The sequence below is a fragment of the Podarcis pityusensis genome, assembly GCF_964106645.2.
Source record: "Podarcis pityusensis genome assembly, chromosome: 16".
In the NCBI taxonomy this organism is placed as follows: Eukaryota; Metazoa; Chordata; class Lepidosauria; order Squamata; family Lacertidae; genus Podarcis; species Podarcis pityusensis.
This window is the reverse complement of record NC_138041.1, coordinates 11,878,317-11,894,699: the sequence shown is the minus strand read 5'-3', so window position 1 is coordinate 11,894,699 and position 16,383 is coordinate 11,878,317. Positions and strand designations below refer to the sequence as shown.

At 49.7% G+C, this 16,383-nt stretch overlaps 1 protein-coding gene across 1 annotated transcript; it reads left to right on the top strand.

The window, feature by feature from the left end:
- The first annotated feature begins 591 nt into the window (after window positions 1-591).
- ESRRA (estrogen related receptor alpha) lies at window positions 592-15,605 on the top strand. The gene is made up of 7 exons (XM_080984738.1): window positions 592-760; window positions 4,316-4,661; window positions 8,353-8,469; window positions 8,640-8,765; window positions 10,407-10,574; window positions 11,934-12,203; window positions 13,429-15,605. The coding sequence occupies exons 2-7, from the start codon at window positions 4,328-4,330 to the stop codon at window positions 13,674-13,676; spliced, it is 1,263 nt and encodes a 420-aa protein (XP_080840864.1). The 5' UTR covers window positions 592-760; window positions 4,316-4,327; the 3' UTR covers window positions 13,677-15,605.
- The last annotated feature ends 778 nt before the right edge of the window (window positions 15,606-16,383 follow it).

Here is a 16,383-nt window from a genome sequence, read left to right as displayed (position 1 = left end):
TCTCACATGCTTCACTCGCTTCTGCAAACCGTGCGGAGGTCAACCGCACTCTGGCTGCCACGGCCAGAAGAACCGAATGCCGGCGCTGTGCCTGGCTCAGGCTTGGCCGGTGGGCCATCCACCTGCCCGCGGAAAGCTCTCCTTCTCTTTCCTCCCTCCTCCTTGCTTGTCCCACCAGGAGGTAGACTGCCCCTGGCAGTGGAGGCTCCACGGAGCTCCTTCTCCTTAACTGGTAGGTTCCATTTCCCGGGTGACCTTGAGAAGCGGGGCTGCGGGGAGAGAGCGGGACGCGCGCACACCCAAGTCTCCCCCACCCGCGATCGGGCTGGTTGCCCCTCAACCACGCGGGGGGCGTTGGGCAAGAGACGACCTTTCCCTCGCCCGCCCCCCGTCCTGCTGCTGCTGCTGCTGCTCCTCTCCGGGCGCCACGTTGCCAGCAGCCGCGGCCGGCGCGCGTTGTTGAGAAGAGCGCAGCAAGCGCCTTGGAGGCGGGGGGGGGGGGACCGCGTTGTCCCCGCCCCTCTGCTCTGCATATTCATCTCCAGGCCCCGCCCCCACCAGCTGGAGGAAGCCGAGTAGGAAGTGGGTTGCGATGTCCTTTTGTGTCCTACAGCCGGAGCGAGGAGCGAGCGCGCAGCCCCAGCCCATGGCCCGGCCGGTCCCCGGCGCGCGGGGCCACTGAGCCGCCCCGCTCGGACACAGCTAGGACCCCGCCGCCGCCAGCGCTTCCTGCAGCTCCCAGCCCTTGGCTGCGACCAAGGTCAGTGCGATCGTGAGGAGGAGGAGGAGGAGGAAGAAGCGGGGAGTATTCTGACGATCCCCCCCCCCCCAATCCCAGCCCCCTTCTCCAAACCGGCTCCATGTGACCGGCGCTTTCGTTGTGGGAGGTTGGTTGCCTCGCAGGGAAAGAGAGCGCCCGATCCAGAAAATAGGGGGCGGGGGCAGGCAGGGTTCTGGAAGTGGGGGACACACACACACCACGGTGCCCCCCACTCGGGGGCAGACGCGCGTCGGTAGACGCGCCGGCGCCCCCAAGTGCGCCAGAACTCACTCACATGCAAATAGACATCGGTGTACTACGGGTGTACACACGTCTATTGCGGTGCCTCTGTTGGTGTGGCAGAGGGCAAAAATCGTGTGGGGGGGGGAGTGGAGAGATGTGTGGGCACAGATCAGGGGCATGAAAGTGCTCGTGTGGATGTCCCTGTTGACGCTGCCAGGCAGAGTCGTGCTCTTGCAGCAGAGTGCGCAGACCCGGGGACAAGCAGTGTGGGGCATGGCGCAGCCGGCGGGGGGTGGGGGACATGATTTAAGGTCACACAGTGCGGATATTGTGTGTTGTGCAGGTGTAGGTGGGTCCCATGTAGGCACCTGTGTAGGCCTGCTTGCCTAGGTGCAAGGGCACGGACAGAAAAAGAGAAATGCTTGTGCATGTACAAGGAGGGCGCACTGATGTGCTCACAGCCGCACATGGAGATGTTGAAGTGCTGCGCCCAGATGAGTGAAGTCTCCCTTGTGTGTACAGACACGGTCTGCATATACCCCCTGCGGCTGCCAGGATGGGGAAACCCTTTCGCAGCCATGTGCATAGCAAACTCATGCGCGCCTGGGCACGTGTGAAGGGAGAGGGCTCAGACATGAGAGTGCCCTGTCTCTTTTGCCCAGCTGGCCTCACCGCTCGGCCACTAGGGGGCACTGCGGCCCGTAGTAAGTGGGGTGTGTGGGGGAGAGTGACAGAAGTGAACTGCAGAAGGGTCAAAGGTCATGGGCACACAGGCTTTCCACATGGAGCCCAAGAAAACATGACCACACATTGTTCAGCTGCAGGGAGGTGGTGTGCAGAGGTGTCCGGGAGGTTGAGACAGCTGCCCTGATTTCACAAAGTCTCCTGCTTTATGGAGTCCTGAGAACGATCGAAAGTCTGTGTCCGATGTGGACTTTTCTGAATGGCTTCTGCTTGCTGGGGGGGCGGGATGGGAGAAAGTTGGGCAATGTCTCCTAGCCCCCTCTCTCTGGCCCATGCTGCTCCCCTCCTCCTCTTGCATAAACTCCACTCTTGTCCCCGATTGGGTAAGGGATGATGCACTGATCCACAGAGGACAAAGGTCCTTTGACTGGCCTGGCAAAAGTGGGGAGGGTAAACCTATTAATAGAGACACAGAGGGGGTGTCACTTAGGGGTGCGGGGGCAGAGCGTGCGCTAAGAAGTGGCTTGCGTGCCTGGAGTTAAAGACGCTGTCCTAGGGTGATTACTGGACTTTCTCTTTCGCTCAGGGCACTGCTCAGAACACACGAATAATGCTAGGTAATGAACCGCAGGTGCTTAATATTAGTAATATTTTCATCAATTTTATGTGTTTGTTTATGGAATCTGTATCCCGCCCTTCGTCCCAAAGGAGCCCAGGGCGGCAAACATCAAAATGTGAAAGCAGTACAATTTAAAAGTCATATTTGCATTTCATCCCTGCACTGCAGGCCTAGTTGCTTTGAGGAGGGGTATTTAAAAACGGCTCTCCCTGGTCACTTTTGCCCCTTCTCCAAACTCAGAAGGGGGAGGGCAGAGAGACACAACAAAACCACCTCCCAATTTGTAGCCAGGACATCAGTATGAAATCTTGGCTGGCTATGGAAGGAAACCTCAACAATCCAGTGTCCAGAAGAGGTGGGGGGCAGAGAGCCTTAAGCTAAGGTGTGCAGGAGATGGGAGGGGGGCACAATTCGTGTGTGGGAGGGTTAATCTTTGTTGCATTGAAGTTGCAGGGGCAGGGAGGGGGGAGAGAAGAGATGTCAGGTTGCTGAGCCAAGCGGCTATTCCTGTCCTCTGCGTGTTTACATTTAACTCTCGAAGCCCCAGAATGTTGCTGTTCTCCAAAGAGGCGGTCAGGGACAGGACAGGACCGGACCAGAGGCAGCAAGAGTGCACTGCCTTTGATGCCATCGCCAGCCCTGCCTGGGTGCCTGATTGTATCTCCCTGGAGTGACCTTGAGGCCGCTCCATTCTTCCGGCGGGATGCTGGATCCCAGGCCAGCAGCTGTGAGGTGGACAGTGTGTAGGTTGATGAGATAAGACGGGGGAGGTCTACATAGCAGGGCCTTCATGGAGTGAGGAACACTCTCCCCCCGCATTCCCACACATCGGATGCTGCCAAAAAGGCAGTAAATTTTGAAGAGAGTCTCTTGGCCTGTCTGCATTAAGCCACGGTTGGCCATCCCAAAAGCTCTTCCTTGCTATGTCTCCATTAATGGAATTGAATGTAGAATTGGGGTATATGCTATCACTTCCTTCAGTGGGGGGCAGCTCCCCAGATTGAGCAGCGGAACTGGAGGCCCCCTAAACTCAGGTTGATGAAATTACAGTGGTACCTCTGGTTAAGTACTTAATTCATTCTGGAGGTCCGTACTTAACCTGAAACTGTTCTTAACCTGAAGCACCACTTTAGCTAATGGGGCCTCCCGCTGCCGCCGCGCTGCCAGAGCACAATTTCTGTTCTCATCCTGAAGCAAAGTTCTTAACCTGAAGCACTATTTCTGGGTTAGCGGAGTCTGTAACCTGAAGCGTATGTAACCCGAGGTACCACTGTACTGGGGTTTCCCCCCCCCCCCGCCCTGACTCAGTTCTTCTGATTGATTTGTCGTCACATTCTTCCCCCTAGTTGGCTAACTTGGCCTAGCCCCCCAAATTCCATGCTGGTCCCTGGGTTTGTGACGCACGTCCAAGTGACAGGGCAGGATTTGGGACGGCGCATTGTGGCTCTCTGCTCTTTGTCACAGCCCGGCCGCTGAATTCTGTTTGTGATTGTGGTCCCTTCTGAGTGAGAAACGTATTAATCGTCATTATTTTAAAGATCTGCCTTTGAACACCACCTTTAAGCTTTATCACACTGAAGGGCTCTGTCCATTTTTTAAGAAAATGGACTTCACCTGTGCAACTCCGTCAGTTTTTAAGATGCTCGATCTACATGTACACTACACATTTAAAGCACTCAATACAGTCATGACTTTCCCTCAAAGCATCCTAAGAATTAAAAGTGCACAGAGTGATTTATCAGTCAATCTTTCTTCCCAGGGAGCTCCAGCCGTTGTAGCTTTTGGGGGGAAACAGGGGTCTCCGGACAACTCTCAGCATCCTTAACAAACTGCACCTCCCATAATTCTGTGGGGGGGGAGCCATGACTCTTTAAAGTGGCGTCAGTAGTGTTGTGAATGTGGCCTAGGAAGGGGAAATATTTTCCAACATTCCTTCTGGTTCAGTTTTTTTTTTGTATTTCGTGGCAGCTCTTCTCTGACGCACCCCATCTGTGTCCTCTTTCCTGCAGCCCTCTACAGCCATGTCATCCCGGGAACGCCGGGCAGAGTTTTTCATCAAAACGGAGCCGGCCTCCCCAGACAGCCTTGCCCAGCACAGCCCCAGTGGGTCTTCCGACACCAGCGCCAGCGGGGCCCCACAAGAGCTCGAGACCGCTGGGGCGCTGCCTGCCGGGACGGGGGCTTCCCGGCGACGCCATGATGACGACCCGGACGAGCCTCCGGGGCGGGGGAAGTACATGCTGAGCGCCATGCCCAAGCGGCTGTGCTTGGTGTGCGGGGACGTTGCCTCAGGGTACCACTATGGCGTGGCCTCCTGCGAAGCCTGCAAGGCCTTCTTCAAGAGGACTATCCAAGGTAGGCCGCTCCTGCCTGGGCGCTGCAAGAGAAGTCTGGGGTTCCCCTAAAGCTGTTAAGGGGGAAAATGGGTCTTTGTTTGGGGAAGGGCAGCGAGAGAGCATCTGCTTTGCATACAGAAGGTTTCAATTCCCGGCATCTCTGAGTCAGGCTGGGAATACCCCCTACCAGAAACCCGGGAAAGCAGCTGCCAGTCAGGGTAGACAGTACTGAGGTAGATGGACCAATGGACTGACTTGCTATAAAGCGGTTTCTGATGTTCCTAAAAATAAAGAGCCCCTGCTGGATCAGGTCATCTGGTCCAGGCATGGGGAAGCTTTGGACCTCCAGGTGGCGATGGACTACAACTCCCATCAGTCCCAGTGAGCGTCGTCAGTGGTCAAGGATGATGGGAGTTGTAGTCCGGAAGGCTGCAGGTTCCCCACCCGTGATCTAGTCTCACATCCTGTTGTTCAAATGACAGACAGACCTTTCTGAGACACTTGTTGCCCCTCTGGTAGACTGTCTCTTAAAAGTGAGGTTCTATTTAGCTATCACGGTGAACAGATGTTAACAGGGCTGGTGCCATGTTGGGGGGTTGGGCTGCGCTGTTCAGGGATATTCTAGGTCTCTTTCCTAAATGTTCAGCTTACTTGGGGAGGGGGTGGAGAAAGAAGTCCCTTTTACTTGTGGAGATTAATAAAACTGTAGGAAGTCTGAGTATGAATGAACTTTATTGCGCATTATGAAAGGGTTTTGCAAAAGCAAACACCCTCGCTTCTTGCTCACACATAGTTTTCTCCATTAACAGAGTTTAATTGACATTTACAGCATCCGGCATCAGCACATCACTTCGTTAAATCATTAAAAGGGCTCCCATAACCTCCCTCCTAAAAAAAACCACCACCTTTTGAATGTAAATTCCTAGCTGCTGTGGCAAACAGCACCAACCTATAGGATGCATTTTGCCAAGTTGGTCTGTAAGAAGTACTATAATTAAATTGCTGCGATCAAGTGTGCAGCAGCTGTGAAAAATGTGAATTCCATGTTGGGAATCCTTAGGAAATGGTTTGAAAAGGGGGCTGGGGAAAAACACTGCCAAGATTATGTCTTTATGCAAATTATGGTGCAGTACGCACTTAAAATACTATGTACGGTACTGGCTTCCATGCCTGAAAAAGGGATCTTGTAGAGCTGGAAAAGGTTAAGAAAAAGAACTGAACAAGGGGGTGAAGTAACTCCCTTAGAATCAAAGAATGGTAAAGTTGGAAGGGACCAACCCCCTGCAATTCAGGAATTCTGCCCACAGCCATCCCTGGGTGGGCTTGTGAGGAAAGGCTCCAGTATTTGAGGCTTTGGGAGTTTAGAGTAAGCGGGGTCTTGGTAGAGGTGCATAAAATGTGGCACAGTGTGGAGAGACAAAAGTCTGGGGGAAAGACCAGTGTTTCCCAAACTTGGGCCTGCAGCTGGTTTTGGACTACAATTCCCATCATCCCTGACCACTGGCTCTGCTAGCTAGGGATCATGGGAGTTGTAGTGCTGGAGACCCCAGTTTGGGAAACGCTGCTCTAGACTACCTCTGGAATCAGAGGCAGCCTACTTTTTGAATAGCAGTGGGGAGACTTCTGTTGCTTCCATGTCCTGCCTGTGGTCTTCCCATAGGCATCTGGTTGGCTACCGTGAGAACAGAATGCTGAGATTGGACAGGCCTTTGGCCTAATCGAGCAGAGCTCCTTTCATGTTATGAACTTCTTATTTTGTTCCTGGCTGTTCTTCAGGGATTCCCCACCATGTTTGGACACGTTTGCACTGTACACTAAAAGCACTGTGATACCTCTTTAAACAGACATGGTTTCCCCCAAAGAATTCTGGGAGCCTTAGTTTGCTGAGAGCTGTTAGGAGACCCCTATTCCCTTCGCAAAGCTACAATTCCCAGAGTTCCCTGGGAAGAGGGATTGATTACTTAACAATCATCAGAAACGTCTATCTATGAGAGGAATAGGGGCCTCCTCCTAACAATTCTCAGCACTCTTAAGAAACTACAGCTCCCAGAATTCTCTAGGGGAAGATGTGGTTGTTTAGCATGGTACAATGCTGCTTTAAATGTATGGTATGAATGTGGCCTTAGACAGACTCTCTCTCTCTGGATGTCCTAGAATCATAGAGTTGGAAGGCACCATGAGAATCACTTAGTCCTATCCCCTGCAATGCAGGAATGTTTTGCCCAACATTGGGCTTGAACCCGACACTGGGCAAAACGTTGAGCATGAAGCGTCTCATGCTCTACGACTGAGCCACACACTTTCCCCAATAGACTTCTCTTCCTCCATGAACTTACGGGATTTAAGAAAAGAGCCATTTCAGCTCAGTGCTGTTGCCTCATCTTGTGCTGGGGGAATTCCATAAGTTAAGTATGTATTCCATGAAGAAATACTTCCTGAACTTGTGTCATTCCTGAACCTTTGCACTGATACAGCTTCCTTGATCTGTTTTGTAGCACTGGATAGGGGCTGATGGATAAAAGCACAAGAAGGGCCCACAAACAGGCTGTGAAGGCAGTAGCCTCTCCCGCCTCATAACCAGTAATTTGAGGTATACTATTACTGCACCTGGAGGTTCCACTTGGCGAATGTGGCATTTGGAACATAGGAAGCTACTTTTATCTCAAGTCAGGCCATTACTTTATCTAGCTCAGTATTATCCACTGACTGGCAATGACCCTAAGTTAGTCACGTCCATTCACATCAGTGGATTTCCTCTGTGTATGACTAACGTGGGCTGCAAACTTTTGTCTTCTTTGAACAGAGGTTTTTATTTTATTTATTTAGGAGCATTGCTTAATTTTATTTTATTTTTTTTAAAAAAAAACTCTAAGTGGTGTATGACTTTAAAGCATTAAGCAATATTATTAAAACAAAAATAAAGCAACAACAACAACCCAGCAACGGTAGAACAGTAGTGAAAAAGGCTTCTAAAAGCAAATTAAAAACAGAAATCCAGTGAAATCAAACAAAACAAAACAAAAACCAGGGACAGGAAAGTGTGGGCAAAAGGAGATGTCCTTACAAAACATCTGAATTTAAAATGCCCTATTAATGGGCGAGAGACCCCAAAATACCCCAAAACTCAGAACTCATGACTGAAGCTTCCACTTAAAATTCAAACATCATTTTGATATAAAAATGCTTTCTTTCAACAAAATTCAAGAGCCAGTGCTGATTACTGCTACTACAATTTATTACCTGACCTTCACCCTAAGGTCCTAGGGCAGGTTACAACAATTAAAACATTATTAATATTGAAATATTGCGTGTGTGTATGTACACACACGCAATATTTCAGTATCACACAGAAATTAGGTGGGTCCTAAAAATATACACCTCAAGTGTCAAAAGTCAGGGTCAAGAAGTACAGTGGTTAGAATGTTAGACTAGGACTTGGGTGACCAATGGCTCAAATCCCCATTCGGCCAGGAAACTCGCTGGGCGATCTTGGGCTCAGTCACTTCCTCTCCGCCTATCCTACCTCACAAGGTTGTTGTGGGAATTAAATGAGAAGTGGGAGAATCATATATGCCACACTGAGCTCCTTGGGGGGGGGAGGGAAGTGGGATATAAATGCAATAAACAAATAATATTTTTGAGTAAATGCATATATATTATTTATACTATAGCTTTTTTAAGCTTTCTGGCCCTTTCTCTTTCTCTCTCAGGCAGCATTGAATATAGCTGTCCGGCCACCAACGAATGTGAGATCACAAAGCGGCGCCGGAAAGCCTGCCAGGCCTGCCGTTTCACCAAGTGCCTGCGCGTGGGCATGCTCAAGGAAGGTACGGCTTTGGGCCTCGGGGCCTAAACCTCGGGCGTGGCGCCAAGGTTGACGGGGCGGGAGGGTGCACAGCGAATGTGAAATGGCTTGTGGGGGGGAGAGGAATTGCAGGAGGAAGACCGAGCTCCTAACAGGTTGAAAATGTTCTGAATCAGCTTTGGTCTTCTCCAGGGGTACGTCTCGACCGGGTGCGAGGAGGGCGTCAGAAGTACAAGCGCCGGCCTGAGGTGGAGGGTGCCACTTACCCCAGTGCATTCGTCACCCCACAGATTGCTACGGCGACCACCAAGAAACCAGGTAAAGGACTGCGGTGCCCCCCTGAACCCCAGACTCTTATCCAGAGTTTGGGGATAAAGGGGCCCAGGGCGTGTGACCAATACAGAGGTGTACTTGGCTATGTCTCCATCCTAAAGCCAGAGAACATTTTTTCAAGCCAGGGGCCACATTCTCCTCTGGGCGACATTCCGGGGGCCACATGCCAGCGGTGAGCAGGTCCAGAAGCAAAAGAGGGCGACTGAAAGAATATTTATTTTGCCTTTGTACCACGGGTTAGTTTTCCACAAGCACCTATCTGTACCATTCTTCCAAGCAAGCAAGAGTTTAAGGATGCTGTTCAGCTAGGCAAAAACACTTGAGGGTTTGAAGCAGAGCCAGTGAAGAGGTGTGGCCCAAAGAGAGTTCTGAGGGCCAAATAGAAAGGCTTGGAGGGCCGCATTTCACTCCTGGGCCTGAGGTTCTATCCCCACAAGTGTTTCATAGGCTTGGACTCCGGAGTGTTTTATTGAACCAGAAAATGCTCTGCCTTTTCCCCCTTGTTGAAGCTGGGCTTCCTTAGTCTCTCCTCCTAACCTTACGTAGCCACCAATGGTACCATTCTCACTGTGGAATTATCCCCTTGGAAAGGGTTTCTAATGTGAGCAACGCTTGTTACCTTGGCAACCTGGCAGGCACAACCCTGGGAGGAAGAAGAAGAGAGCGTAGGCCAGGATTTAACAGCTACACTTTCGTTTTGTAGAACATGCCGTATTGCCCTCTGGGCCTGTACTATTTAGAGGGGAGGACATTGCTCAATTGAATGTTCCCCTTTGTAATGTACATTAAAAAACAGGTGCATCCGAGAGAAAGCATATCTATTTGTTTATATGCCACTTACTGCTAAACAGGCTTCTAAGGAGTTTACAAATATAAATCCCGCTTATGCTGTCCGCAGAGTCGTCAGTGCTTTAATGTGTTGTAACTCATATGCAAATTCAAAAGGGAGAGTGGGTAATTTGACCAGAACATCACTACTGCATACTTTGTTGAAGTTTGTTATCGTTGATTGTTGTAACAAAAAATACTAAAAGCAAAAACCACCAGTTATTCCAGGATCCCTAATAGGCTAACTTCCCACAAGCAGGGAAGAAGTTGCTGTTCTATCTTTGGGGAGCGTTCAGACATGTGTTTTACCCACAAACACGTACACACACGTGTGGTGCATTCTGGAGTGCCATAGTTCCAGGAGGATTGTGTCATCTTGATTTTTCTTGTGCTTAAAGTGGCTCTTAGGCTGGCAGGTACAGCTATGATTGATGGCAAAATGAGAAAAGATGAGAGAGAAAAATGGGCCCTGGCCTCCTTTGGCCCACTTCCCTGATTAGATCAAGGCTGAGGAACGTGTGGCCCTCTGGACTCTATTGGACTCCAACTCCCATCAGTCCCAGCCAGCATCATCGATGATCAAGGATCATGGGAGTTGTAGTCCAGCAGCTTCTGATGGGCTCACCGGCTCCCTGTCCCTGGCCTAATTGCGAACCAGCATTACCTGAATTTGGGGATACTTCCCCCAAGCAAAGAAAGGGAGATTTGTGAATCTGGAGTGTACAGCTTACTCCTGACACTTCTCTTTCTTTCATCTTTGATCCTCAACATCCTTTCTTCCACCCCTGCTCCCTGCAGCTCCAATGAACACAATGGTGTCGCACTTGCTGGTGGCGGAGCCTGAGAAGCTGTATGCCATGCCCGACCCTGCACTTCCTGACAGTCCCGCCAAAGCAGCGAGCACTTTGTGCGATCTGGCTGACCGGGAGATCGTGGTCATCATCGGCTGGGCCAAAAACATACCAGGTGAGAGAAAAGGGTTGGCTTGCACAGATATTACCTTGCCACTGTCCAAAGACCCACAACGACTTCAGGTCCATTGCTGAGCTTGGCACAAGGCTCAGGAATACTCCGTTGGTATCCAGAGTTGGTGGTGGTGCGTGGGGCACCTCATTGCTTTCTCTCTTTCTGCCATCCACTCTCTCCCGGCAACTCCTAGCTACCTGTTAAAGCATCCATGACAGATGGCCATCCAACCTCTGTCTAGAAACCTCCTATGAAGGAGAGCCCATCACTTTCTGAAAAAGACTGTTCCACTGTCAAATAGCTCTTGCCATCAGAAAATTCTTCCCGGTGTCTGGTTGGAAACTCCTTTATTGTAGCTCAAAGCCATTTTTTGGAGTCCTCCCCTCTGGAGCAGGAGAAGACAAGTTTGCTCCACCTTCCATGTGACAACCCTTTAAATACTTGAAGATGGCTATCCTATCTCCCCTCAGTCTCCTCTTATCCAGGCTGACCACACCCAGCTCTCAACCGTTCCTAATAAGACTTTGCTTCCAAACCCTGGACCATCTTGGTTGCCCTCCTTTGCACAGCTTGTTAGAATCCTTCTTAAATTGTGCCCGAAACTGGACACAGTGCTCTAGGTGTGGTCTGATCAAGGCAAAATAGTACCACTCTATTCATAGATTCATAGAATTGTAGAGTTGGGAGGGATCTATTGCTTCTCTTGATATGAAAGCTACATTTCTGTTGATGCAGACTGGAATAGCATTAGCTTTTTTGCTGCTACATCACACTGTTGACTTGTGTTAAGCTTATGGTCTACTAAGACCCTTAGATCCTTTTCACATGTACTACTAGCAAGCCAGGTGTCCCCCATCTTATATTTGTGCTGCTGGTTCTTCTTGCCTGAGTGTAGAACCTGATATTTGTCTCTTTTGAGATTCATTTTGTTAGTTTTGGCCCAGTTCTCTAGTCTAAGGTCATCTTGAATCACGATTCTTTCACCTACCCTTCCCAATTTGGTGTCATTTGCAAATTTGATGAGCTTCCCCACAATTCCTTCATCCAAGTCATTTATAAAGATGTTGAACAACAATGGGTCCAGGACAGAACCTTGCAGGACCCCGCTTGTCACTTTTCCCCAGGATGATGAGGAACCATTAATGAGTACTCTTTGGGTTCAGTCAGTCAACCGGCTACAAATCCACCTGACAGAAACCTCATCCAAAAAAAGCAATGAATCATTTCTAAGCACCCACACTTGGTTGCTTGGAATCAATTTCTGCTCGCCACAGGCCACCCTGCAAACAGCTGGTTAGTTGTGAATTAATCCCTCTTCATCCTTTTCTTTTCTTTCCTGTTCTGTCCTTCCTGGCTCAGGATTTCCGGCGCTGTCCTTGGCGGACCAGATGTCTGTACTGCAGAGTGTGTGGCTGGAGGTCTTGCTGCTGGGGGTGGCCTGGCGTTCGTTGCCCTGCGAGGACGAAATCGTCTTCGCGGAGGACTTTGCTCTGGACGAGGAGGCGGCAAGGGCGGCGGGGCTACTGGAGCTCAGTGGGGTGGTCCTGCAGCTTGTGCGCAAGTACCGGGCCCTGCGCCTGGAGCGAGAGGAATATGTGCTTCTCAAGGCCTTGGCGCTTGCCAACTCAGGTGAGTCCCTTTCACAGGCAGAGAGATGCCAGGCGCGTGAGGTGGGGGCTTTCCCCACAATGTTTATTGTTTCCTTTATATCCTACCTTTCCTCCAGGGTAGCATACATTGCTCTGCCCAGATTCTCCATATTCTCCTCACAACAACCCTGTGAGGTGGGTATGTGACTAGCCCAAAGTCTAAAGCCCTAAAAGGCCTCTGCCCAGTATACCTGAAGGAGCATGTCCCCCCCCCCACTGATGTCCAGCTCCGAGGGCCTTGTGGCAGATCCCTCACTGCAAGAAGTGAGGTTACAGGGAACCAGGCAGAGGGCCTTCTTGGTAGTGGCGCCCGCCCCGTGGAACGCCCCCCCCATCAGATGTCAAGGAAATAAACAACTACACAACTTTCAGAAGACATCTGAAGTCAGCCCTGTTTATGGAAGTTTTTAATGTTAGATGTTTTATAGTTTTTAATATTCTGTTGGGATTCACACAGAATGGCTGGGGAAACCCAGCCAGGTGGGCATTGTATAATAATAGTAATAGTAATATTATTATTATTATTATTATTATTATTATTATTAGAGCCCCACCCATCTGACTGGGTTTCCTGAGTCATTCTGGGTGACTTTCAGCATATACAGAAACATAATGAAACATCAAACATTATAAACATCCCTATACAGGTTTAAAAAGTGTCCCTCAGAAATCTCAGTGCATGATTCAACATGGCCAGGCTGCCCCTGTACAAGGGAGGCGAAAGGAGGAAGATTACCAGGAAGAATGGACGAAATTTAAAGATTATTTAGTTAAATTTGTTAAGTTTAATTAATTGGAAAAGCTTGCAAATACCAGATAGGCTTAGGATTTAAATATGCAGTGTGATGAATTAATATGTTTAATGCCGAATTGGAGAGAAAAGAAGATTTTAAGTGATCAAGTTAATTTTATAAAAATATTGGTTTTGGAAAACCGTTAATAATTATATACACTGAAATTCAACCAGGGGGATACGAGGAAGTCACTTAACAATATTACTAAGTAGGTTTAAATATGGTTGAGATTTATGTTTGTTTGTTTGTTTAAATTTTTTGAAAAATCAATAAGATTTTTGAAAAAACAAAAAAACAAGAGTGGCAAAAGGCACTCCCGGCTACTGAAGCTCCCGTAGTCTCTCCCATCAAGCTAGGGGGTCCTAATCGCTGCTGTGTGCATCTATTTCCCACCCTTCCTGTTTCCTCCAGACTCGGTACATATTGAGGACATGGCAGCCGTGCAGCGGCTCCGGGACGTGCTACACGAGGCCCTGCTGGAATACGAAGCGTCGAGGCGCCCCGAGGAGCCCCGCCGGGCCGGCCGCCTCCTCCTCACGCTGCCCCTCCTCCGCCAGACAGCCACCCGCGTCCTCCACCACTTCTACAGCCTCAAACTGGAGGGCAAGGTCCCCATGCATAAGCTTTTCCTGGAGATGCTGGAAGCAATGATGGACTGAAGGAGGAGGCCGGGAGGGGAGGGCAGGGGACAGGATTTGGGGAGGGGAGCAAAGTACAGACTGACTGGTTATGGGGGATTGTTGGGGGGGGGCGCGTGCAGAAATGGAACGGGGCTTGGGTTTTCCCCTCCCACACAATCCCCCCCCTCCCAGAACCGCCGCTCATCTGCCTCATGTTAAAAAAACGCATTTCAATGTATGCAAATGTGATAGCTGCCCATTGCTTTGCACTGAGGCTGACTTATTTTCTTTTCTGAAGAGAACAGACCCCATGGGGGAGGCAGAGAAGTTTTTTTTTAAAAAAAAACACAAACCACCAGCCCTTCTGGACGTCAGAGGCTGGGCTGCCGCAACGTGGGGCAGGGAGAAAGGGAGACAAGAGAAAGTTTTGACATTCACACTGGAAGCCATACTTTAATTTTTAATTTATTAACTTGGGGAAGGGCAGGGGGTGGGTGTTAGCCACTGTAGCTCTAGCCTGGAAGCCATATTGCATTTGCGAGGCATGGAGGAGGGAGAGGAAGGGTGGTTGTTGGGGAGGGTTGTGTGTGTGTGTGTGTGCATGTCTGTGTGTGTGTTGGGGGGGGGGGTTGAATGGTTTGTTCTTGCCCCAGGATGCAGCTACAGGATAGCACGGGATGGAGAGCAGAGACAGCAGGTTCACGACCTCTTTCCTACACCACTCAAACGCCATCTTGGTTTTGCCACTGGGCTGGGCCCAGCCAAATGCACCTTAATGAGGGTGAGAGTGTCGAAACCGTAGATCCACAGCTCTCCAAAAATAAGGAGGGAGAGAGATTTGTGGAGGGGAAGGAAGACCCACAACACTTTTCTTTTCTTTTTGACCTCCTTTCTGCCTCCTTAGTACCGAGTCTCTTCATTAGGGTGTCTCTCAGGGGACGATAGTCCGCCCCCCGTTTCTCTTTCCCTCACAAAGGCCCACCCTCCCTCTGGGAATGTTGCATTATCACTTATAAGCAATAATAATAATATTAATAATAATAATAATTTAAAAACTTGGGGGAGGGTCCCCATGATGCAGGGGGGAGAGGAGGTTGTGTCTTACGTCGTTTCTGCTTTGCATGGAGTCTGCCTTAAAAAAAGTGGGGAAAGGGGTGTGTTTGAGTGTGTGGCTGCAGTGGTGGGAGTCCAGCCCCCCCCCTCCCCGCTCCTCCTCTGCAGAAGGGAAAAGGCAGGGCCTTTCACGCTCCATCCAAAGTTCTTTCACTTAATTCCCTTGTAGCAATAGTTAAAAAGGCAATTTGTGCTTTTTTTTTCAGGTGTGATTTCATATCAACCCCGCTCCCACAACTCCCCTCACACTACGAGGCTACGCAGCTAGTTCCTCCCTGCTCCCCCATTAAGCCAACCCCATCTTACACCCAAAGCAATAAATAAAACCTCTTCCCCGCCTCTCCTTAATTCCCTTTTGACCCGCCAAACCAGGGGGGTGGGGAAGCTACGTTGGCCCACCAGCTGTTGGGACTAGAACTCCCATGGGCCACGCTGGCTGCAGGGGCTGATGGGAGTTGGAGTCCAACAACGACGCTTGCAGTGGCCTGCAGCTTCCCTGTTCCTGCTCTAACTTAAACCAAGGAGGGAGGCTGCATGGCCTGTAGCTGAGAGCCGTGTACATAGCAATATATTTTACTGTATATTTGTTGCAGGAAAAAGAAATCTACCCCATTTCTGGCTCGCTTCTTTCCCCCCCACCTACACACGGAAGGGAGGTGGGGCTGCAGCCTCCCTTGCCCTGGTTGCGGGGGGGGGGGGGAGAGGAGAAGCTGGAAACTTTTTTTTTGTATTAAATTATGTGTGTGTACATATTATAAATACCTCTGATTTGTGTATAGGCGGCTACACATACACATTCATAGAGAGCTCTATTACTGAACAAATTAAAAAAGGCCATTGCGGCCTGACAGTCAACTGCTGTCTGTTGTTGTCTTCCTGTGTGCTGTGTGATAAGGCTGGGAAAAACATACTGGCATAGCCCAGGGGGGCAGGTGTGCCCTCTGGATCCACAAGTATTTAAAAGCATTGAAAGTACTCAATTACCTGAGGTTCTGTCCCCCCACCCCAGCAGAAGCTAATGTATTTTTACCCGCAATTTCCCAAGAAACTTTGGTTTATTAATAAAAGCTCAACAACTTCGGCTGCCCCCCCCCCCCAACAAAGCAATGTATGCTGTTAGGAAAAAGTCAGCTGAGCTTGTCATCTCAATTACAAGTACCCCAGGAATGAATGAATGGCCTAAGAAACCATCCATAAGGTGGTCAAATGGGATAAACTGGCTGGAGGTCTTACAAACGACTCCCTGTTTACATCAGTGAAATATTGGAGGGTGTGATGCTGGGGCTTTCTGATATATAGTTCAGTTTTTCTTCCCAAAGACTTATCCTTAAGAACATAAAAAGAGACTTGTCCAGTCCAGCTTCCTGTTCTCACACTGACCAGATAACACAATGGGAATTCCACAGGCAGGATCCAAGTGAAACAGCAACTCTTGTGATTCCCCAGCAGCTGGTATTCAGAGGCCCATACTGCCTTTGACAGTGGAGGCAGAGCTTAAGATAGCCACTGATAATGTTCTCCATGAGAAATGATCTAATTCTTTTGTATAAGCCATGCAGGTAGGTGGTCATCGCAACATTTATTTTTTATAAATCGCCACCTATCAGATTCTTGGAATTCTCCCTAGGCCACA